Here is a 23,499-nt window from a genome sequence, read left to right on the forward strand (position 1 = left end):
TTTTTGGCTAAGTACACAAGACTTTGGTCATGAAAATATGAAAATGTGAAAGAATCTGACAAGGGACAACTATTTGGCAAAACTCAAAACGATAGCAAGCAACATATGTATAAGGTTTCATCATTAAGATCGACATATGGCTTTGGTAGGAAGGGAATATCAATGATGAGTATATAAAGTTATTTTATTTTCCTTTTATAAAATTTTCAAAGGTTCAACATCAAGAGCAAGGTTCTTATCATCAGGACATCTCTCATTAATCAATAACTTAGATAACATGTGGTTCTATGAATATGATTCACAAGCAACAGATGTGTGCAGGGAATAGAAGGTATGCGAGTCATTTTACAGGCAAGTCAAAAACTCTAGTTGATCATGTCAATACTCATTTTAATTCTTGAGTTAATTTCATATATGGTAAAAATTAATCCAACTCAAGAAAATAAATAAGGAGATGAGAGATAAACGTGGAAATCGATGCTCCTATCTGGGTGTGAAGACGTGCAACCGTGTGTGCAATGGTTGCTTCGTCTCATCACATGAATGTGTAAACGCTGCGGTGAGCACAGACATGGGTGATTTGTATGTGAACGCATCGTGTGAGCACAAGATCACCCCGTACCTGGGGGTGCTTCAAAGACAAGACAAAAAGGAAAGTGAAAGCAAAGGATTCACCCTGGTGAAGCCCCATGAGTCAAATATTTTGATCATACTTTATTGATAGACGCAATTATATGATGAAAGAAATAAATAAAAGAAATAAAAAAGAAATTAAACCAACCCGCCTATCTCTAGCATTTTAAAAGAAGTAAAAAAATAATAACATTTTAAACATCAAATTAGTTTCATTAAATCAAGATTGAATATATTTTGATAATATGTTTGTTTTGTCTAAAAAAATACAACTATATTTTTATCTAAACTTAGTCAAACGTAAAGAAGTTTGACTCATCTTTACTATGAAAAATGTCAAAAATGACTTATAATATGAAACGGAGAGAGTAGCACTGCAATCTACATCAAGCAAGGTAGGATCCTTTCGAGCAATCGAGTAATGCTACCTAGTCAAATTAATCGATCAGAAGCGATCGCTAAATCAAGCTAAGAAATAACCACAGAGTTAACCGATGAATCGAATCATCCGTTCATCAAGCTAGCCAGCAAGCCAAGAACCAATCCAAAAGAATGAAATCAGTTCAGTCTTAGAACCCCAATGAATCATAGGCTCAACCTGCTCCTGCTGCAACACTAATGTGCAGCTCCCATGGATGACTCAGCAGACAGCAGGTTGAACCAAGTCAAAGCACCACGTCAACGAAACTGCTTTCCAAGACTGCTGAGAGAGTTAAATTGCACTGGTTTTAATAGCTGGGGATCGAGATATCCTGTATGAATCAGATTGGAGCTATAGTTGAGAGGTAGTCAAAGTGGACTTACTTGGCCTAATCCCAGCGCCGTCGTCCTCCCTCTTCTATGGCTGGCCCATTTGGTAGTCTAGGCCCAACTTCTCCGACGCTCCGAAACAGCCGAACAGAGTGGGAACTGGGAAGCGGCAACACAAACCAAACCCTAGCGTGGGAAGCGGCGGCGACCGGGCGACGGCAAGCGGCGGCGACGTGAGCAGGGTTGGCCACCAACGGCGGAGCGACGCGCGAGTGCTGCGGGCTGCGGCGAGCGGAAGGCGGCGCACCACGCGCGGGCTGCGGCGGCAGGCCGGCGAGTGTGACTGGGATTGGGCTGTTGGGCGAGCTCGGCTGACGTAAGTGAATTGTTCATTTGTTCTAGTATTATTGAGTTATCCAAATTTCACACTGAGGATTTCATTTTGGTAAGTATAACTTGTACTTGTGCAATGGCTTAGTGTATATATACCAGGATTTAGCGAACTTGTGCAATGGCTTTGATGCCCATTTTTTTGGTATTTAAGCACGTGCAAACTTTTAATTACGAATGTGAGCACATAATTTTTGGATTTTTGTTTCTAAGCAATATGCCTACGTGACCATGTTGATCCGGTTGACCTGATGTTGATCAAAACAAATGGGTTGTTTGTTTAACTAAATGTCCAAGAGATTAATGTGATTTTCGCTGCTTTGTTACTAGCAGTAACGTGCAGGAATCATCAGCCTTGATAACTCTCTTCATTGCCAGCCAATAGCAATAGTGCAGCTGCCTTACTATATTTAGATTACACTGAAAAATGTATATGCTACAATGGTTTGTAAAAGCTGATCGATATGCAACACTGATATGCAAAACAAATGAAGATTACTAATTAGCACAAATTATGATTTTGATGATCCTTGCGGATGAATTAGATTTGAATTGTAGAAAAAATGTTGCACCTACTATGTTGTTCTGATTTCTAAAACAAAAGCCAACGGGCCAATTGGAGGTAGGCTGTTGGTATATACGTATACGTATGTACTCATCAATTCAGCACCCAATTAGTTTGTTCACATCAGTTCAATAGAATCAGCACTCAAAGAGCATCCTGCCTACAAATTTAAATGTGTGTTTGTACTGTTTGGCGTGCTTGTATTTGGACACACCGGTGTTGCATGTGCTTACTTTGATGCAATGACTTAATTTATGAGAATATAAGTACAGTCGGCTATTAAATTAGGCTCAATTTTGTGTTATATATGCTATATATCGTACAACCATTAGTGCTTAATGTTATACCAGCCAATTATAGTTTCTTTTGGGTGTAAAAAAAATATTTTTTACCCTTCACATTTCGAATACCCAACCTCTAAATCCTGGGTCAACCCCTGCACAATGCGCCCGTGCTGCCTTCCCTTGCTCTTTGCCCTTCAACCCCCCATTCGCGCCTTTTCTAGCAGGTACCTTCATTCCTCTAGCTCATAGTTTCATTGTTAACAGCTCTCATTGTATTTGAACCATAAACTATGAAACATTTGTCGTTACCAATTCTTAAATTACTGAATTTGTGATTGCTGATTAGTGAATGTGCCATTGTAGTTGATGAAGCTCCCCTAATTGAAGAACCACCAACAGTTGCCATAGTCGATGTGTAAGACCTGTTCTACTTGAACCATCTATATTATAACATTTGCACATTTTGAACCTAGCTTGTTAAGTTAGTCGATTATTATAAGATATTATTGCTATATTTGTCGCCTTTTTTAACTAAATTTGTACTTCCATATGGGATTTACGATGTTCGGAACTTTTGTTATGTGATGTGAACTTTGTTTTGAAATTTGATTTGAAAGTTAAAAAGTATACTCAAATTTACCAACGATGGTAGACATGTATGCTATATGCACGCATGCATGCAGTTCAGCAAATTGCAAATTAGCAACTACTCCTAATTAACTACTTTGCTCAACAGCATTTATGTAGGCTGGTTTCTCTTTTCTAATAATTTGCCATTTTATCTTTTGTACTTTACTGTTGCTTTTACAGATTCTGAGACTGATTTCTCTTTCAAGGATGCCAACAAACTGTGCTCTCTTATTCGGAAGCAGCAAGCCCTTGCCAAAAAGAAAAGGAAGTATGTATATTTCTCTTCTATTACTATCTAAGATAACCCTGTTCTTTTGTTTTTATCATTCTTGATCCAGATTCAGTATTCTTGTGCTAATACCTTTTTTTGGCAGATGGCTGCGGTCTCTGATTCCAAGGGAAGACGGTCTCATCAAACCTATCAAACGACCCAAGTTTCTAAAAGATGTGTAAGTGCACCATTTGCACCATTCTTGGGGTTTCAAATTGTACTGAATGGAAGCTTGCTATCTACTAACATGATCATGTCTTGTAAACAAATGGTCTATTTGTTGCTCATTTCAAAATATTGAATTGTTTTGTAATTTCACACCATGGGTACTTTTATGCTTTATGAACATAAATGGATGATCAGGTGGCATTTCGAGATATGTCTTTATGTATTCATCTTTGTCATTTGATGGCTTGCAAATCACTTCATGTGCAGAAAATGATGCTAACTTATAGGTCACACCAGTTTGAAGGCAGCTAACTTCTTTACATTGTCTTTTAATGCTATTAAGTTTCTATTATTAGTTTGTCGTAACAAAACAAAAATCTTATTATTAGATTTCTCTGCTTTGCAGGTACTTGGCTGAATCATATGTAAGGAGTGATGAGGTAAGTCATCACATTGTTCTTATCCAGTGATTACATCCAGCACATTGTCTTACTTGAATCTCTCTAGGTTTCTTGTGAGAAAGTCATAGCCCATGTTGAAAAATGTTATGGTTTCCAAAGCGATGGCTACAGCCACCACATTGTTCAGGATGGCCTCCAGCTTTTTAAGTTGCAAAAAGGCAAGGATGGCTCACTCAGTCCACAAGGTCTTGCAGACATGCAACTCATAATAAATAAGTTAAGCAATGAAGCACTTCATTCAGTGGCTAACATCGCCACCCACAATAGGGTTAGTTTTGAGAAGACCAGGCCAGCGATGAAAAAGATCATAGAAGACCACCTACCACAATACTTGGCAAACTTGCATGATGAAAATGACATGTCTCAGCTGTCGCACATTTTAACAAATCCATTCAGTTACCGATCTAATTCCTTAAACATTACAACACCTATTTCACCGAAAATGCTATCATCCATCGACCAGGCATTAAATGTACTCAGTACACTGACTATACAAGCTCTTGTTGCAATGAAAAGGAAGCTTGATGAAGTATCTTTCACCCCAAAATTTAGTTTTGTACCTCGTATAAGCAGAAAGGCGCATATGGTTACTGTGATTAGGAAAGAGTGCAATAAGATGATTTCAAGGGTTGGGGAAAGTGGTGACCTGCCAAAGAATTTGGCAAAAGCACTGTCAGTGGTGAATCTGTATAGGAAGCAAGAGTTGAAATGCATGGACATCTCACAGGCAGAGTTCTTTCCATTCTCAAAAAAAGCAATTTTCTTGCAAAATGATGTCCTGAATGCTATTTGGTCAATTCAAAAGTTGAAGAAAGGGGATCTTAAATTGCTGCGTGCCATACTATGTCAAGGTTCAAACGATGAGATGCTGCTAAAGACTACTGTGAGAAGGTATTTGATAGATTGTTTGTTTGAATGTGATGAGGGTGATTTACCAGATGAGGCACTGAGAGCCATTGCTTTGTGCAATCAGATGCCGCTGCGTCAAAAAATTGATTTCACAGAACAAAGGAAGGGTGCAGAGTTAGAAGCTGTACTGAATGTAAGCAGTAGTCTTAGAGCTCTAGTATATCATTGTACAGGAGGCCAAACTGATGATCAGTTAATGAACTGTGAGAGTGAATGCCACAGCGATGAACAAGTGATGAGCTTAGGTTGTGATGACTACAGTTGTGATAATGATTTCGTGCTCACAGAGGGTTACAAAAATTTTGGTCATCAGCAGCATAAAATAGATGAAGCTTGTTCGAGTAGCATGGTCAACCCTGTCAGTGTGAGTGGACATTTCTCGAGTGGAGCTGGTAGTAATATGAAGAAACCTACTTTGCATGAGGTTGTTGGTGCCAATGAAGTGGAAATAAGAAGAAGCTCCATGGGCCTTTCCGAGATTTGTGATGATGCTGCAATTTTGGCCCACAAGCTTCTAGGGAAAATTCTGGACAACACGTTGCTTGCAGAAAACAAGGTCAATGGACTTGCCGGATACTCTCTTGATGGTTCTACTTCGCATGGTCCTCAAGGTACATTTTGGACCACCATTGAACCTTCATTGTTTTTGTTTTGGTCTTGTTTTGTTTTAGTTTGCAATGCCCTTCAAGGTTCATATGATATATTTGCCATAGATCCTGCAGAAAAGAACCAAAAAGCTGACATTGTGATTAAAGCTATTGAGAATGTCTTACCGAATCTGCCAAAAAGGTCCTTTTTTTCCCTCCACCCCTTCATTGCATATAAACACACTAATACTATATGTTTGTGCAGCTGCATGGACAAAGTGAGGAGGATGTTGCATGATGATAAACAATGAGTATGGTCTGCAAAAATAATGTATGGGCTCTATTTCTTAAGTTCCATATTATAGTTATTGACTCTGTATTGCCTAATTTCCGCATTCCATTTGCAAATTCTTTTTAGGTCCTTGACCTATTGTGTTTGTTGTTGCCTGCCTTTTGACATTCTGCACAGGCTTGTTTGGTGCCAATCAGTTCACTCAAATGAGACTCAATGGTGTTGCCTTTTGAAGAGCAGATGGTAGTCTGATTGAAATGGAACTGCTTGTTCATATATATGTCACCATTTTCTTTTGGTTGAACCTGTTAATGTTACACTTATGATACATATACTACTATCCAACATCATTATAACCTCGCATATGAATGTGTGGCTCCTACTAGTTGCCTTCGTGGATACCAGTTTAGTTCAATTATGAATGCTTCTTTTATACTTATATGCACGAATTCAATATATAGTTTCAGAAACCATGGTATATCAGTAGGAGGATTTGATTTTTCTTCTGCTGTTTTGACGTGAAGCTGCTATACGTCAATTTGCTTTTCTTCATGGCTCCGTTGCTACTTCAATTTTATGCGATGCTACATCCTGATCCCGTGCTTTACTACTCCAGTATACTACATACTCCTATGTGTCTGATTTGATCTGGCACGTCGCTTTGGCGCTATAAAAAAAAAGTGGTACTTTTTGTTGGTTTTTCTGTTGGTTTCGTGTACTCTTTCTTCTCTGATGTGACGTGCGAGTCTGTACTCTCCTTTTGTCTTGTTCCAGTATTCTTGTTTGCACCACAGGCTCTTTGGCTTGAAAATTTTCCTTTTAGGCCTTTTCGTTTAATCCGCAAGAGAGGGGGAATGTAGGGGATTGAGGGGAAATAATTCCACACCACAATAGGTGCAGAATAAATCCCTCTCAATCCCCTTGTGGGAGGGATTAACCGCACAAGGCCTTAGGGATTTGATCCGTCTCTCATACATGGGTTAATTATTACTGGAGTTGTGATTTCTGGTTGATTTTTCAGATGCACAAGTGTTTGGAGTGAAGGGTGTTCAGTCCGGTGCCCAGTAGCCTTGCCATTTTGGACACGTCTTTGCTCTCTCTCTCTCTTTTACATATAATTCTTATTCTCTCTTTTTTCTCTTTAAATTCTTCTTGTCAGCCCTGCTTCACCTAAGTGATATAATTGCGTGCAATCAAATTTGAGCATCGTGTTAGATTGTCTATCCTAGTAAAAAGCTGGTACTCTTTTTTAGCGTATAGTTTAATGTCTTGTGCGAGAATTAATATCCTGTGTCTGTGCAGTATCCCAGCTAAAGTTTATGTGCATTCCTCGTCATGGCTCCCTCCAGTCTCTGCTATTTTTACCTTCCCTTCTTCACTAAAGTTTAGGTGTTCTGGTGATCAAGCAAACTCTAAGCAGATATAACTTGGTCTTTCATAAAAGCCTATAAAATCTGTGCTTGCGTGGTTATCTTGTGTAAAAGTTTCAAGTTTTCCGCCTATAAATTTCACACTCCAAGCACTTGACAATGTTTTGATTCAAGGGATAGAAGAAATCAACTTATTTTGGGCTTCTCAATTCCCGTTTCTGAATTTAATTGTGGATCTTTGAATGGCCTGCTCGATTTTGACGCATCTCTGTGTAGCTAGGTGACAATGCCGCTGCGTTATTTCTTTCTGAATTTTATTTCAGCCAATTTGGGTCCGTTCCTTTGTGTCACTTTTCAGGGCATTTTATTTGGGAAGTGCTTCTATGCTTCTTAAAAAAAAACTGCACGAAAGTTAAAGCACGTCAATGGTGAGGATTAAAAGTTGATTAACCGAGCAATCACCATTAGCAAGGGGCAATTTCGTCCAGAAGTAAAAGCCCATATCCGTATCCACATCCCTTCTCATGGATTGATTCGCGGCCAGCGGCAGTTCTCACGACGCATTCCAGTGAACAGCGCCGCACGCCCGCACCCTTTCCTTCGCCGAGAAGCGTCCTCTACCCCCTGTAAGAGTGTTTTCCCCTTCCGCTACTAACCACGCCGTCGCTGCTTCACCGGCGAGCTCTCTCCTTCGAGGAGCTGCGTGTTTTGCAGGTGGTGCTCGTCGTCGTGCTTTCAGGTTCGTCAATAGTCTCGTGGTTCAGGAAACATGGCTGGTTGGCTGGTTCATTGAGCACAACACCCTCACTCACCGTTATCAACACCTTATTCTGCTTCTTCGTGATTCTCGGCAGAGATTGCCAAAGCTTCCATGTCCATTTTATTCCTCAGTATATGGTGATACCTGATATGCATTCAGAATTGAACAAAACTTAACACAAGGCTGACCACAATCTTTTGAATTTACATAGAACTAGCTGGGTGGATGATGTTCGGCATTCATCCATCCCGCCGGCAAGCGTGCCGGTGTCGGGCAAGATGGGTTCGTTCGACCCGGCGGGATGGCGGTGCCGGCGGCGGCGGCGAAGATGGCGCCTCCGTCTAAGGTGCAGGTCAAGGAGGAACCAGTCGATTCTGATATGCGGACAGGGTGGGCTAGATATGGTCAGCTTTTTCTTAGGACAAAATTACAATGGGGATTACTCTGTTAATCAACTTTTAATCCTCACCGTTGATGTGCTTTAATTTTCGTGCAGGTTTTTTTTAAAGAAGCATAGAAGCACTCCCTTTTATTTTCACTACCACCAGATCGATCATCTGCAAACTCAACTCCCATATATGTTAATAATAAAGCTCATCAAATTAATGTTCCAACCAACATGGTGGATCGATCACATGAAGCTCTGCTCAGCTCAGTTATCCTAAATTACTACGTCCTCCCTTTTATATCTGAAGGAAGTATTTGAGGCTCTAGCCTGATCGCCTGATTACAACATCATGGCTGGCTCACATGAAAAATAAAAATCTCAAGATAAGATTTGTTTGAGAATAGTGCATCGGACTTGTCAGAGAATAAAACATGATAATGTTAGCGCACAGCTTGTATTACTGTGGAATTAGGGCATAGGTATGAATTCCATTTAAATATGGGGGGAGGAACTATTCTTATGTGCAAACTAATAAAATTATTCTTAATGAAAATCGTAGAATCCAAACTTCATGAAAATCATAGAATCCAAACCTCCCTACGATCTTCTATTCACCTTGTGTTCCGTCGAAGTCGCACAATACCATCATTCATACCAAAACCAGAATAACAGCGTGCTTCTGAATGAAGCTTAACTGAAGTTTACCATGATTAATAACTGTTGTGCAGGTAGTTCAGTGGAATATAAGCTAGTACTATCTAAATATGGGGTAGAGTAGCTAGTCTTGGTGGTCCCAAATCACCAGAGTATTTACATCAGTAGATTAAACATGTCCATCTTGGACCAAAATGAGACGATACCAACGAGGTTGATATGAGCCAGAATCAAAAGCAAAATGACCAGGTGCATTAGCATACTGTACCCCAGTCCAGTCAGCCCCCACTTCCTTGAAGTTTTCTCCATGTCTGCAAAAATGAAAAAAGAAAACGTAAATCAAGTTACATAATTGCTTGGCTAGATTAGTCATCAGAAACACAACTGCACATAGCCCAAGATCATAGAAGACCAAACCAGTGTTTGCAAAAATAGACTCAATTTACACTGATAGTCTGATAGGCCATTGAAACCTTTTAAACAAATAAGCACCCACTGATATTGATGTCAAATAACTCCTTTACATACACAAGGAAGAAGGGCATCAAAACGTTGAAAGCACAATCAGTAGTTTTAATTGCCTAGAAAGTTTGCAATTGTTTATACTACAGAATCTAGTTTCTGGGGACATTCTTATATATCAATCAGTAACTATCCGCAACTATATTTCCAAAAGAATCTTGCATTTCCATCATTTCAGCAGCTTGCAAACGAAAATAATTTAACAAGGATAAGAAAAGAGAGTGGCATGGCTTCACGTGTAAAGAGAGGAATCTAAAATTAAATGAACAGGCAGACAATTCATATCATGGTGTTACAAAGAAAGCAATAAAATGCATCACAGTTTGGAAACACATAAGAATAATGAAATGAATAGACTTAAAACAGAACAAAAACTTAAAACAGAACAAAACAAATACTAGCTAGCACCAGGCAAACTGACGTTATGCAATTCACTTTACAAAATGCAACATTATAACCTTGAAACTTCGAAAACAATAATGCACTTTAAATCAGTTGGCACATCATTTGGGCTGTTTACCTATACCAAAAGTTCACTAATTCATCATAAACGTATACTCTAATAGAAGCATCATTCATCACAAACCATTAAAGTACAAACTTGGCCTTTTGAGTGTATTCTATATCCTCTTGGCAGCAAATGGACGCAGCTGCTCTAAAGCAATGTGAACCTTACCAGCAAGCTCTTCCTAAAAGGGTATCAGTATATCACAACTAAACTACCGCCTCCACAAGATTAGAACCTCAAGTCAGCGTCACGATGGAATATGTAGATAACAGTGATGGCAATCTTGTATGGTAAAGACAGATCAACAAGTAAAAGATGGCAAGGTAAATTAGAGGTGAGAAAGGTCAGTCAATCAACCTATAATGATCACTTGAGGAAGCCCGACAGCAACTTGATCAGTTCCTTCTCCAGGTCACGCCCCTTCAAAGACACCCTGACCTGAGCCAAAGTCAGCTGCTTGATCTTAGCATCCAGGGCACTGGCCTTGCTGTCAGCAAGCTTCAAGAAAGCCTCCTTAAACAAGTCGGGGTGCTCTTCATCCAGAAGAGAAACCACCTTCCCAAGGAAAAAGTAGGACGCAATCTTCTCCTTGAATTGCGTGTCAATGTCTGTGTTTCCTTGGGCTGGTGCCTCCATCTTCTTCTTCTTGGGCTGCCGAAGAGACTGACCAACCTCTTGCGGCGGCACCTTCCTCTTCCCATTGAAGGCAAGCACATTCTTGTTCGCCTGAAGCGCGGGGTCCAGCAGCACATCGTCGTCACCGGAATCGGACTCTTGGTCGTCATCCTCATCATCATCGGACGGAGACGCATTCTTGTTGGCCTGAAGCGCTGGCAGCGTCTCGTCGTCACTGGAATCGGACTCTTGGTCGTCATCGCCGGACGAGGACACAATCTTGTTCGCCTTCAGCGCTGACTCTTGGTCGTCATCAGAATCAGAATCAGACTCAGACTCCTGGTTGTTCGGCGGGGCGAGGACGATTGCATTGTTGGTGGGCAGCGGTGGCTCGTCGTCATCAGAATCGGAATCAGACTCAGAATCTTGGTCTTGGTGATTCTTGTTCGCCTGCAGCGGTGGTGGTAGCGGGGAGAGGACGATGGCACTATTGGTGGGCAGCGATGGCGAATCGGAGACCTCCTTCCCATTCTGCTGGGGCGGCGGCGGCGGCGGCGGCGGCGGCGGCGGGGCGACGAAGGGGGCTTTCTTGGTGGGCGCCCCATGCGAATCAAGTTCCTCGGAGGACTCGAGCTCCAAGTCCTCGCCGTCAGAGCTTTCTTGCGGCGGCTCAGGAGGAGGGTGGTGAGCGTGGGAATCGGAATCGGAGTTGGAGCCAGATTTGGAGGGGCGCACGATGGGGGCCATGGTTTGGTTTCCTCTGCTCCGGTGGTGGAAGAAGAAGAGGAGAGGAAGCGGCGGCGGCGGTAGGGTTTCTTGTGCTCACCTGGGGTTTTACCAACTCCTGCGATGGCGTTGGGTTTTGTTTGCCACCCCTCTGCCTCTTGGGCTTCTCTAAAACCTTTGGGCTTCTCTAGGAGACCTTTCAGCTGCCGTTAAAAAAAAAAAAACCTTTCAGCTACCACAAAGGCATTTTTTCTTTTCCCTGGTTCGAATTAGTGTATTCCGAGCAAGCACTTTAGTTTAATTTAGGCAAATGTTGCAATATGATATCCAATTTTTGTGTAATTTGTTAGTAGAAATAAAAAAAACTGTGCCAAATGTGTCACCACGGGAGAATATCTTAAACAATTGGTAGTTTGGTAGAGGATATTTCTGATCCAATTGGAATAAGAAAATTTCCAAATAGATGGGAATGTACCTATTAACCTATGGCCACAAGTTTCTAGCATGACGTTCAAGTGAAAATTTTAACTCTAAATCCGATATCACCTCAAGTATATTGTTGTCATAGTATAATTTTCTTCACTCCATCGTTAAGTTAGAAACTTTTGTCCCTAGGAAATTCTTGTATTTTGAAGAATTTTTCTTTCTAGTTCGGCTGAAAATATCCTCCAACAAATTACCTTTTTTAAGTATCTTTCAACTGAAAAGTATCCTTTAATTATAGCAAATTTGTTACTCTAAGCTTATACTTCGATGCCTACCATTAAATTACACAAACTTGAAAGTAACAAAAATTTCCTTTAATTTAAGAGGTGGAGTGGTGTCACGCCCTGAAGTTTCCCTAAAAATATTCCTAATAAATCGTCCGAAGAAATGGTTTATATTAACCTTGAGCTAATTCCTTAATTAATCAATGCATTCAATAATTGGAATTGGCATTGTGGGATTTTTCTTGGGTTCCACATGTCGCAATATATTAACATGATTTTTAGTGGAAATTTCAGAGCCCTATAAGTAATTTTAACCAACTAAAATTCATTAACCGCAATATTTAATCCTAGAAAATCTTTCCCTTTTTCTTCTTTTTCTTTTCCTTTCTTTTTCCTTCTTGGGCCGTCGGCCCAGTCCTCCCTCCTCCCGCACTCGGCCTCCCCCTTGTTGGGCCGACCCGTTTCCCCTCCCTCATCCCCTCCAGGTCACCAACAGGTGGGGCCCACCTATCGGTCTTCCCCAACCTCCAGCTGCCCGCGCCTAGGCCGGCAACCGCCGCCGCCTCCCCCAACCGCCCACGCCGCCTGCTTCCTCCGCCTCTTCCGCGCTCGCGTCCACGTCGCCGCCCACCTCCTCCACCTCTCCCGCTCCCGCATGCGCCCACAAGGGGCGGATTCAATTTTGAATTCCCCTCTCTCTCTCTCTCCCTCCCCACCTTCCCATGTCGCCGGCCACATCGGGTGGGCTCCCGGCCACGTTCTCCCCTCCCTCGCCCATAAAAACCCTCACCCGAGTCCCCTCTCCCTTTTTCAACTCTCGCCGCCCTCTCTCGTGCCTCCTACCGCCGCCGCGCCATGCTCGCCAAGCTCTGCCGCCGCCGCCGCTCTCCGGCCACACGTCGCCGCTGCTCCAACCGCCGCTGCGCCGCGCCATCGCCGCCGCTAGCTTCGCCGCCGCGAGAGCTACCTCGGCGGCCGCTCGCTCCCCACGCACCGTCGCCGTACCGCTCTCCCCACACACCACCGCCTCCATCCGCCGCTAGCTGCCGCTAGTCCCACCGCCACGCTACTCCCGCGCACCCCGCCATCCGCCGTCGTCTTCCCCCACGCCGGCCAACCTGCGGTGAGAACCTCCTCCCCCTCCTTTCTTCTCCCATGTACGCCGCTACCTTGGCCGCGCCGTTGCTTAGGCCGTGCGCCGCCGCCTTCACGCTGGCTGCCGCCGTCTTCTGCGCCGTCGGTTGCCGCCGTCGGTGGCCGTGCGCGCTGCCGCCGCGTTGCCATAGCTGGCCGCGCCATCCGATCGGCCTCCCGGCCGATCTGGTGGACCGACGGTGGACCACCCACGTGGTCCCGGTCCACGGTAGACCGGCCTCTTGAGCCGCTGACCAGTGGAGCCCACTTGCTCGAGCCCCCTCTCCCTCCCCTTGTGCCGCTGACAAGCGGGGCACGCCTGTCGGCGCCACCCCCTGGATGACGTTAGCCCTGGTTATATTGCGCAATAATTAATTAAGGCATTTTCTTTATTAGTAAAAACACAGATTATCTTCTAAGATTCATAAGTAATTCATCCGAGCTCCGTTTAAGTCCATTCAAGTCTCAGTAAATTCATAAAAATCCCTAGAATCCATTAAAAATGATTCCGTTTCCTGTTTCAGTAGTCTTATAGTATGTTTTGCTTGTGTGCTTTGTTTGTCGCGTAGATTTTGGTCGTTTTGTCGATCTACGGTTTCTCGAAGACGTTGTTGTGGTCTCATTAGTGCGAGAGCAAGGTAAGTCATGCATTACAATTGATCATATTGTACCCAATTTACAAATATCACGTATTTCTATTAAATGTTGCATTTTTTACAATGTCATAATGTGGGATGTGTCTTACTACTTAACCATATATTGTTTACCTTATGCCATTGATAACTTGGGTATCAAAATGATTAGATGTTGGCTTAGGAAATGCTTAGCCATGCTTAGTTCAACTGGTACACAAATGGGGATCACATTATTACATAGACTTTGACTATTAACATAGCTTTGGATTGGTGCCACTGCAATGGTGTTAGTTAATTAAAATACACTGAATGGTGGGCTGTGGGTGCATGGTTTTGCTGGTCGCACCCATGGCAGTTAAGGACCGGTTCACGGGAAATCCTGGGAGACTTACCGTGCTTAACACAAGCGGGAGTGGGTAACTGCTTGATCTGAAGTATAGCTCGACCCTTTCCTAGGCACCGGTGGTGAGGGTGGGCGTGATGGAGTTGGGTCGGCCGGGGTGTCCGGTTGTCCAGCTGCCGGATTCACCGCGATGCACGAGAGGATGCCCACGTCCGGTATAGGGGTGGGGGTGAAACCTTAGCGTGGTGTGGATGGTTAGGGGAGGGTTATGCGAAGGGTCTTGTAACGATTTCCCCCTTTGCAGTGCCATGGGGTACTTCGGGGCATGGCGACATGTGTGGAATCGTGTCTTGTGGGTACAGTTGTATACCTCTAGCCAGAGTAAAACTATTCGAATAGCCATACCTGTGGTTATGAGCGATCAACCAGATTCACCGTAATTAGTCTCACCCCTAGTTTAGCTTAATGAACTGGTGTAGTTCAGGTGGTTGGTTGGGCCTGTTGCAACGTGGTGTAGCGTTGGACAGTGATTAGTTAATATTGATTAAATTACTGCAACTGTTTTACTGCTTTCAACTAATGTTTTTAAATGCCTGCTTTATTGCAAATGAGCCCTTAGCCTCCTTTGGATATATCCTGCATCATACCTCCTCGTCCGGTATGACTTGCTGAGTACAGTGGGTAGTACTCAGTCTTGCTCTCTCTTCCCCACACCAGAGTTGAAGTGCTGCACCGTTGGAGGTCGATCTAAGGAGTTGGTTTTGTCGCTGCCGTCAAGGGATGCCTGTGGAGTGAAGTCGCCCCGCTGCAGAGTCAAGCTTCCAAGTTTAGCTCGCTTTTATCTTTTCCGCTACATTTGTAATCTTTTCTATTTTTGTAAGATGTGGATCTGTATGTCAACAATTATCGTCCGTGTACCCTGGTTGGTCCTGGACAGGGGTTTAATGCATATTCAGCTTAGAAATTATGGTTCGTGAATTTCTGGGCGTGACAAGTGGGCAGGTCTAAGTTTCGCTGGATTGTTGGCATTATATGCTAAATTGAAATTTTTTCCCCATTGTAAATCAACATTTTTTGATATGGCTATAATATTAAGTTTACAATCTACAATGTTGTGCATGCCTATTTCTTTTGAAATACCAGCTTCCATCCTCTATCTTTGTAAACAAGAAATAGTTGAAAAACAATGTGGACCATGAGCTCTGGTATCAAATTGAGTTCTTGGGACTGTGGGTAGCCATTATGCATTATTGGGACTCCTAGTAGCATACATCTCTTCAATTTTTTTAAAAAAGAATGTTCTGTATTCACCTTGCAAGAACTAGCCAAAACCCATAAGAGTTCAGAACAGAGAAGAAAATTGCAGCGGTGGTTGCCTTTTCACCACCGTAGGTTTATTCATCAGACTCTTGCATCAAGTCCACTACAGATGACATGCGCGCAGGCACATTAATTAGAGCTACATCCATCCGATGAGAGGTTGCGACAGTGAGGAGAGATGGAAGCAACACGGTCACGGAGGGAGAGGGAGATAGGGCTAGAGTGGGGAGTAGTAGGAGAAAGGGGTGGGGAGGGGAAGGGCGGCGGGTGCCGACGTGCCGTAGTTCGCACTGCCTCCACAGCCCCCACCGTGCACCACATCTGCTGCTCCTACGCGCCGCAGCCCCCTCCATGCCCTCTGCTCCGCTAGCCGCCCGCCTCGCTCCGCTCCATCGGCTTGCTCCGCCTGCCGTCTGCCCCGTTTCGCCCCCCGTCGCCCCCACCCCCGATAGTGAGGTTGACATGTTGGGCCACATGGGTCTTACCATTTTTTTCATTAATTTGTGTGTGTAATTGGCATGTGGTCCCCACGGGTTTTATTATTTTTCTGGATCGAATTGCCATGTAAGCGCCATGTCAATAACACGTACGACAAAGGTCTAGTCAAAGGATCCAAGTAGACGCCATATCAGCCAAAACTAATGACAATACTATCGAGGGATCTCGTTTGTATGATTTTGTAATTTGAAGGATGCGCTGTATCTGGTTTTTGGGACTAAAGATAAAAATTAGATCGGGCAACAAATGGAGGGACCTAGAGTGAACTTATTTCCTAATAATGGGGCTTGTGAATTCTTTCCGATCCAACAAACGACTAAGACGGACTTTTGCTTCGATGGCGGCGCTCCTCTATCTCCGGAGGCGGGCCGCGGCGGCGGCGCTCGCCGGCGTAGCGCCAAAGCCCCAATGGCTGGCCACGGCAGCGAGGCGCGGTGCTCTAGTTAGCGGAGACGACGGTGGAGAGACAGGCGAGAGGGGCAAGAGCCCGTGGTTGCAGCTCCCGCCCTTCGCGCCGCTCGACGCCGCCGCCGCTGCGAGAGCCATCTCTCGAGGAGGTGGCGAAGGAGGAGATGGAGAACAGGGAGCTACCGCGATCAAGTGGGTCCGTCGGTGCTGCCCCGACCTGCCGACCTCGCTGGTGCAGAAGCTGTTCCGTCTCCGCAAAGTGCGCACCACTCGTTCGAACAAATGCCCCGCTACCTTTCTCTCTCTGTGTTTTTTTACCATATGTTGTTTGCTATTCTCTTGATTTCTAACAAGTTTCAACATCTTTCTAAGAGCAAAGATGAAACTAATCGATGCTGTGCCTCAACCGTGGCAGGTTAAGAAGAACGTTGTTACTGCTGAGATCTCATCGGCTGATGCTAGTGCTGAGCAACATCGGTTGAGAAGGGTAATGAAATAATGAACATGATAAGTGAATGTGAAGTGCCTCACAGACTGAATCCTTATCCTTTAGATGCTGGCTTGTTAAGTGAGAGAACAGGTTCTAAGCTTGTCTGCGACATGACCAGATAATAAGTTAATGAAATCAATCGGTGATATTGGCTAGATGTTTTCTCTGTAAAAGCTGAGTTTATTTCACCTTCTGTTTTTTTTTTCTTGTACTTCTGCCATTATCATGACCACATACTAACTAAATCCTCTTTGCTATATGGTTTGGTTGGTCTCGTAAGTTTAGGCAAGTTCACAAAACTTCACTTTTCTCTTTCTTACCTCATCATTCCTGGTTTCCTACAATGTGGTATCTTCAGTATATCTTCATGAAGCGATATCACATTGTCAGATGCCACAAGGCCCACATCGTTCTGAACATAACCATCCTGGACAAAACAAAAACATTGTAACACCAAAACTAGTTGCTTGAGAACAATGACGGATCCAGGAATTTCTTTGAGCCTGGGCAAACCTAATAAGAGATAAAGACTATATACACAAAACCGTATAACTGATAACTTCATAGATCATTTATCAAAGACATAAGTGAAGTTGGGTGTCACCGAGTTATCGTTTATCAGTGAGATGATGGTTGTTTATTGTCAATGAGTTAGACTATGAAGCAAGTATTACTTGAGAAAAGAAAGATAGACATGCTTAGAGTTGTGTTGCTTTGGCTTTATGGTTACAGACATGATGGCTTGGCCCTTTCTTTGCTTGTATGTTGGCTGATCATCTAATTAACCTCCATTTGAACCAACGAAGCATGGTAATTAGGTAAACAATTAACAAGTAATATGCTGCTTATGCAATGGAGCAATGTGTTGCTGTGTGCATAGAGCCCGGGCACCTGCCCATGCTGGCCGGACCCTGGCCCCGCTACTGCTTGAGAATATATAGAGCTTGATTTTCTTGTTGACATTATAGAGCATGGCATTTTTTACAGTTCTGTGTTTTTCTCTTGCAGTATGTGACTTATTTTTGTTTTAAGGTTTCAGCAAAAGATCAATTAATGCCTGGTGATATCCTCTTTCTGCCTGTTAATCTCAAAGAATCTTCGGTTGCTGAGAAGACTAAGAAATTTGATAACAGGAATGAGATTAATTTTCTGCGTGGCCTTGAGATTTACAAGGTGTTAGTTTATTAGACTTTTCAAAAGTACTTTAATTGTTTTGGATGGTAAATGATCCCCTTTGGTGTTTTAAAACTTTCAGGATGAAGCCATCATCGTGGTCAACAAACCCCCTGGAATGCCGGTTCAGGTAGGTATCTTTGTATACGTGTATTCCACTAAATTTTTCAGTGCCTAGTTTTGAACTTTTTTCCTCTCTGTTCTGAAGGGCGGTGTTGGCATTAAAAACAGTATAGATGTATTGGCCTCCATGTTTGAAGAAAATTCTTCTGAAGCACCTCGTTTGGTGAGTTCACTACTTTCTGTTTGTGAGACACATGGTTCCTAGAACTCAGTATATGCGTGTTTGGTTTGTGTACTCGGGGTTCTACCCCTTCTTTCTTCTTCTTAATATAATGGTACGTGGATCTCCTGCGTATTCAAGGAAAAAAAAAGAACTTAGTCACTTGTAGTGCACATTTTAAACATGGAAATTGTCGTGCAGACCTCCTATACCACATTCATTTGAAAAAGAGTAATTTCATAAAACTGCAAGTATTTTGGCAAAACTTTCAAGTTGCTGCACCTTTTACAAGGCAAGTACACTTTTCTCCAATGATAGCTTCCGATTTTATCATGTAAACTAAGATTACATGTGGTCTTGACTCTTCAGAAGTAGCATAGTCTCCTAATTATTCAAGCACTCATTTTACTCTTGGTGCCTCAGCAACAGCAAGTTAGTGCTGTATTGGCTGAATTATAAGATTGTTTGTGCTGATGTGCTTCACCAGGTTCATAGGCTTGATAGAGATTGTAGCGGCATCCTTGTTCTGGGTAGAAATCAACTTAGCACTTCAATGTTGCATGCAATATTTCGTGAGAAAACTGCTGATGCTTTAGCTGATGTAAGTTCAATTTACAGTCTGTTTATAATAATTATGTTCAATATTTGCACATTTTTATGACCTGATACCCTACAAGGCTATTATCTACATACTTATACCGTGATCATGTGTTTTATGTCAAGGGTACTCAACATGTACTGCAAAGAAAATATGTTGCTCTTGTAATTGGAACACCTAGACATCCCAAGGGTTTATTGTCAGCTCCACTTGCAAAGGTTTGTTAGAATATGCATTATAGTTCACTTCCGTTCTATTTATCACCAGTCTTTATAGTTAAGAAAGGTACACACTTCAGGTGCAAGAGATGCACAAAAAAATCTCTTGAGATACAATGCCATAAAGTAGTATATACTATCTGGAACTTAATGCGGCAAATGTGTTTAGCTGGACCAGCATTTTTTTATAAGCAATAAACTAATTGATACCACCAGCAACCGGCCAAGCTACTGAACTCTTTTAAGTGATGGCTTGACAAAATCGCATGCCTGTCTAATGGATATTGAGAAAGTTTGGTGATCACATATTGTGATTACATACATTTCATGGAGATTTGAATTTCAAAGGTATGAAAATCATCAAAACCTTGGGCAACCCTTGTTGAAGCTGGCAATTTCCACCTTGTTACAAGCAAAGTTTCTATGGAATTTGACTAATAGAGCATTAATAACACAAATTTTCATGCAGACTTGTTCTGTTTTAGACTGGCTAATAGCCGCTGCAGAATCACTTACTGATAGTCTTGGATTCCCAACGAACAATGATACTTAGCCAAACTACAATATGATGATGACTGTATGAGTATCTGTATCATATGCATATCATATATATATGACGATACTCTGATCTCAGATCCCATGATCACTCATTTAGATATCTAGTAAAAGCTCAAACAAAAAGAGATCAACCCACCACTTATACTCCTACCAATGTCTTATATTTACTACCATGACATTTTATGTAATCTTATTATCTAATTCTGTCGTAATATCTCTCCACATCTTTCTTACTGCCAAATACATATATATACTCAGTGAATCTGTTATCTCCACGTATTGGTGCAACATAGCCAGTGAAAAATGATCACATATGATTTTGTTCTATTTTTATGAGAACGCGCTGTTATTTTCATTCCAATGTAGTCTCTTCATCTACTATGTCTTTCCAGCTCAGCACAGTTAATCTCATTTTCAGATATAGTTTCTCCATTCATACTTCATTGGGATGTTCTTCTTTTTTGTAGATTCTATTACAAGATGGTAAGTCTGAGCGTCTGACTATTAGGGCCAGTTCAAATGCTGCTTCTGTTCAGGATGCTTTGACAGAGTACAGAGTGATTGAATCTTGCCCCCAAGGTAAGCAAGAAATAATGTTCTGTTAAATGCTAATATTTTTCCCTTAGCAAAATCGATAACTCATTTGCTTTTTAGTTCAAGATCAGCAGTGCATCTGAACAGATAATATACTGACATTAGCACAAATTCAAACCAGTAATATTGGGTGACCAAGTCTGTCTTGTTAAAATATGGGAGGAATAGATAACACTACTCCCTTGCAAAAAAAAAGAGGAAGAATGAAAAGATGACACTATCCAGATATTAATGTTCATGATACCTTTGGATGTGGTGAAAAAACTAGACTTGGGAGTTAGGATGGCATACATAGCCTATATTTTGTGCTCCCTCCGTCCCACTGAACAAGGCGCGGTCAAACTTGGCATGGTCTCCAAAACTATTTTTTGACTTGAAATTTCTCATATACTACATATTGGTAGCAACAAAATCATAATCATAAGAAAGCAAATTCAAATACCAATCCAATGATATTATTTTCATCAAATAAAATTTAATTTATAATGAAATAATTATTGGTCAAATATTTAAACAGTTGAATCCTAAATACGTGCGCGCCTTATTCAGTGGAACGGAGGGAGTAGTATCTTTTGTGCTAGTGTTGAAAGAAAAAGGGACAGTAGAAGTTACTGCAAGTAAAGGTATCAGCAATTGGCAAATGGTAATAATATGATATGCAGAAAAGGAATTTGTGTAGAGAACCAGAGAATAGACATGAAGGTGCAATGCAATGTACTACATTCAGTTTGTACAATTAATTTAGTTTTTTAAAATATCTTTTCTGACATTACTGAACGGGTATTCATTGTTAGGTTAAGTTTAGCAACCGAATGGATCTGCAGATAGTACTGGATGAATTTATTTTTTTTGTTATCTGTTCTTATGTATTTGGTAAATAAATTATCAATGTACACCAATCTAAATAGCACAGTAAGACTATACGAGTGCTTCTACTAAAAGTAGTTCATGCTAATATGATGCGGATATCTTATAGTTTCACTTTCACACCGCTAGGATATTTTTAAGGCAGTTGTGTTTCAATATGTTGTTGAAAGTCGCTAATGATTGTAGGGTACACTTGGCTAGAACTATTTCCTCGTACTGGAAGAAAGCATCAGGTAATTGTTTTATCTCTGAACAACATGGCTTTTGTTTGACTGCTTGCATGATATCATAATCACATTAACCACTAGAAATCTTGATCCCCTTTCTACTTGAACTCACGCAGCTCCGAGTTCACTGTGCAGAGGTTCTTGGAACCCCAATTGTTGGGGATTACAAGTATGGACGGCAAGCGCATCAGAAGTGGATGCCTCTTCCCCTGCCACGGACAATTGATGAGGAACTGCTCAGGAAAAGGAAGCTTCCCTTTGGGCTTGTTGTGGGTGGCGGAAGCATCGCTGAGGAGCAACCTCAGCTTCATCTACACTGCAAGCAAATGGTTCTTCCTGATGTCTCAGTGGCTCTTCATAGGCTGCAGTCTTCAGACGTTAATCCTGATTTCTCAGATCTTGAGAAGCTCAACTTTGTTGCTCCACTGCCGTTGCATATGCGGTTGAGTTGGGAGATTTTGAAGTCTGTGAAGATTTAAGAAATTTTTTTAAAAAAATTCTTGTCTCTCTCTCTCTCTGTATGTTCTGCATATTTACCACAATGTCTGCCTCTTCTTTTCAAGGTGGCTTTTTCTTTGTGGTAGCTACTAATACCATTCTCCTAGGAAAGATTCAAAGAGAGGTCCTGCTTTACTACTCATGTTTTTTTTTAGCGTAATCAAGCCGTGATTTTGAACACCAAGGTTGAGATTTAGTTTCGTTGAGTTTGGAAAACCCAGGTAAAATACCCATGGTACTATAACCTATCCATTTATTGTTAAGCATACATGGAATTCTCTTCTTTTTGGTGTAATCTCTATATAAGTTAGATATAAAGTTGCATATATTATTGTAATACTTATATACAAGTTATATTATAGTTATAATATAGTTATACCGGAATTATATTACAATTATACTATAGTTAGATTTGAAAGTTTTTTTCCCAAAAAATTGTCGATAGTTTTCTAGAGAGTCCCTTTAAAGAAAATCAAACTTGTTAACTTTTTGCTAATGATTATACTAACAATATCCATGCTAAGTATTATGCATGTTATATCATTAGATTCGTACTTTAAAATACTTTTACGTGATGTCAATTTTGCCACAACGTTGTGTTGCTGTGGCACTGAAAAATATTTTTGTCGATCAGTAGAGTATGAAATAAATTAGTGATTAAGGTATATCATTCAAGACCATGTAAAAAAAGTTATTGATATAATTTGGGACAGGGAGTAATTGTTGGTCCAAATCTTGTCCTAATAAAATAAAACACGCCTTATTTTTTTTAACAGAAAAAAACTCTGTTTTTCTTCACACCTTTAGAACAAAATCTGTACGCACTTTGTCCAACCATCGTATTACAAGATGGCATCCCTGAGAATCTGGCTGTTACTGGTTTTTATTTCAAGATCTAGTACGGACAACATACATTTTAGTTTGTGGTATCTTGTGTTCTAATGCTGCAAAAAATAGCAACAGTGGCAGCCAGCATGCAACTCCAAACATAATAATCAAATGGTGCAGAAAAAGGATTTATGTATAGCACCATAGCTTATGCATCGGAAAGTAAAATGTAAAGTTAACACACATATGTTTTCTACTACTATTATTGTGGTATATTTTAGTTTTCTAACATTATTCAAGATATGCCGGGTTAGTCTTCCGGAGATGCTTCTAGGGGTAGGGTTGTGTATTTAGGGTGAGAGTGCGCGTGTTGTGAGCACCAACGTTTGTATTGTGTTTCTAAAAAACAAAATGAGTGTAGCTCAACTAGTTAGTTTCCTTGTAGTGGAACCAACCCACCTGGTTTCAAGTCCTACACTTGGCACGGGTGCTCGTATTTACGGCTAATTTCTTTCAGTTATAGGCGATATACCCGTCGACAGTGAAACGCCTATGATAACTTCGTCAATCTTGTCAATCTCAAGGCTAATTTCTTTCAATGATAGGCGATATACCCGTTGACAGTGAAACACCT

At 41.7% G+C, this 23,499-nt stretch overlaps 3 protein-coding genes and 1 long non-coding RNA gene across 15 annotated transcripts; 3 read left to right on the forward strand and 1 right to left on the reverse strand.

The window, feature by feature from the left end:
- Positions 1-1,551: 1,551 nt before the first annotated feature.
- LOC4346370 (uncharacterized) lies at positions 1,552-6,303 on the forward strand. 9 transcript variants are annotated; one of them, XM_015756885.3, is made up of 9 exons: positions 1,552-2,846; positions 2,986-3,037; positions 3,433-3,520; positions 3,627-3,701; positions 4,098-4,131; positions 4,199-5,672; positions 5,775-5,850; positions 5,914-5,979; positions 6,118-6,303. In XM_015756885.3, the coding sequence occupies exons 2-8, from the start codon at positions 3,034-3,036 to the stop codon at positions 5,957-5,959; spliced, it is 1,797 nt and encodes a 598-aa protein (XP_015612371.1). In that variant the 5' UTR covers positions 1,552-2,846; positions 2,986-3,033; the 3' UTR covers positions 5,960-5,979; positions 6,118-6,303. The 9 variants fall into 9 exon arrangements, with proteins under 9 accessions (XP_015612371.1, XP_066160415.1, XP_015612372.1 ...); XM_066304318.1 differs by having other exon boundaries at positions 5,784-5,850; XM_015756886.3 differs by having other exon boundaries at positions 1,552-1,759; positions 6,067-6,303.
- Positions 6,304-7,834: 1,531 nt separating this feature from the next.
- On the forward strand, positions 7,835-8,684 carry LOC136351923 (uncharacterized). The gene is made up of 3 exons (XR_010735212.1): positions 7,835-8,049; positions 8,282-8,474; positions 8,567-8,684. It is a non-coding gene; the product is annotated as an uncharacterized lncRNA (long non-coding RNA).
- Positions 8,685-9,124: 440 nt separating this feature from the next.
- Positions 9,125-11,625, reverse strand: LOC4346372 (uncharacterized). The gene is made up of 2 exons (XM_015756890.3): positions 10,500-11,625; positions 9,125-9,423 (listed from the first exon to the last, which is right to left on the reverse strand). Exon 1 carries the CDS (start codon positions 11,502-11,504, stop codon positions 10,509-10,511), a length of 996 nt encoding a protein of 331 aa, XP_015612376.1. The 5' UTR covers positions 11,505-11,625; the 3' UTR covers positions 9,125-9,423; positions 10,500-10,508.
- A 4,798-nt stretch (positions 11,626-16,423) lies between these two features.
- LOC4346373 (RNA pseudouridine synthase 4, mitochondrial-like) lies at positions 16,424-22,285 on the forward strand. Of its 4 annotated transcripts, none has more exons than NM_001422698.1 (10): positions 16,424-16,790; positions 16,947-17,018; positions 18,054-18,194; positions 18,277-18,324; positions 18,403-18,480; positions 18,965-19,078; positions 19,201-19,293; positions 20,319-20,430; positions 21,499-21,545; positions 21,675-22,285. In NM_001422698.1, exons 1-10 carry the CDS (start codon positions 16,461-16,463, stop codon positions 21,984-21,986), a joined length of 1,347 nt encoding a protein of 448 aa, NP_001409627.1. In that variant the 5' UTR covers positions 16,424-16,460; the 3' UTR covers positions 21,987-22,285. The 4 variants fall into 4 exon arrangements, with proteins under 4 accessions (NP_001409627.1, XP_015610650.1, XP_015610652.1 ...); XM_015755164.3 differs by having other exon boundaries at positions 16,426-16,790; positions 21,656-22,179; XM_015755166.3 differs by lacking the exon at positions 19,201-19,293 and having other exon boundaries at positions 16,426-16,790; positions 21,656-22,179.
- Positions 22,286-23,499: the final 1,214 nt, after the last annotated feature.

Source organism: Oryza sativa, chromosome 9 (assembly GCF_034140825.1).
Source record: "Oryza sativa Japonica Group chromosome 9, ASM3414082v1".
Classification (NCBI taxonomy): Eukaryota; Viridiplantae; Streptophyta; class Magnoliopsida; order Poales; family Poaceae; genus Oryza; species Oryza sativa.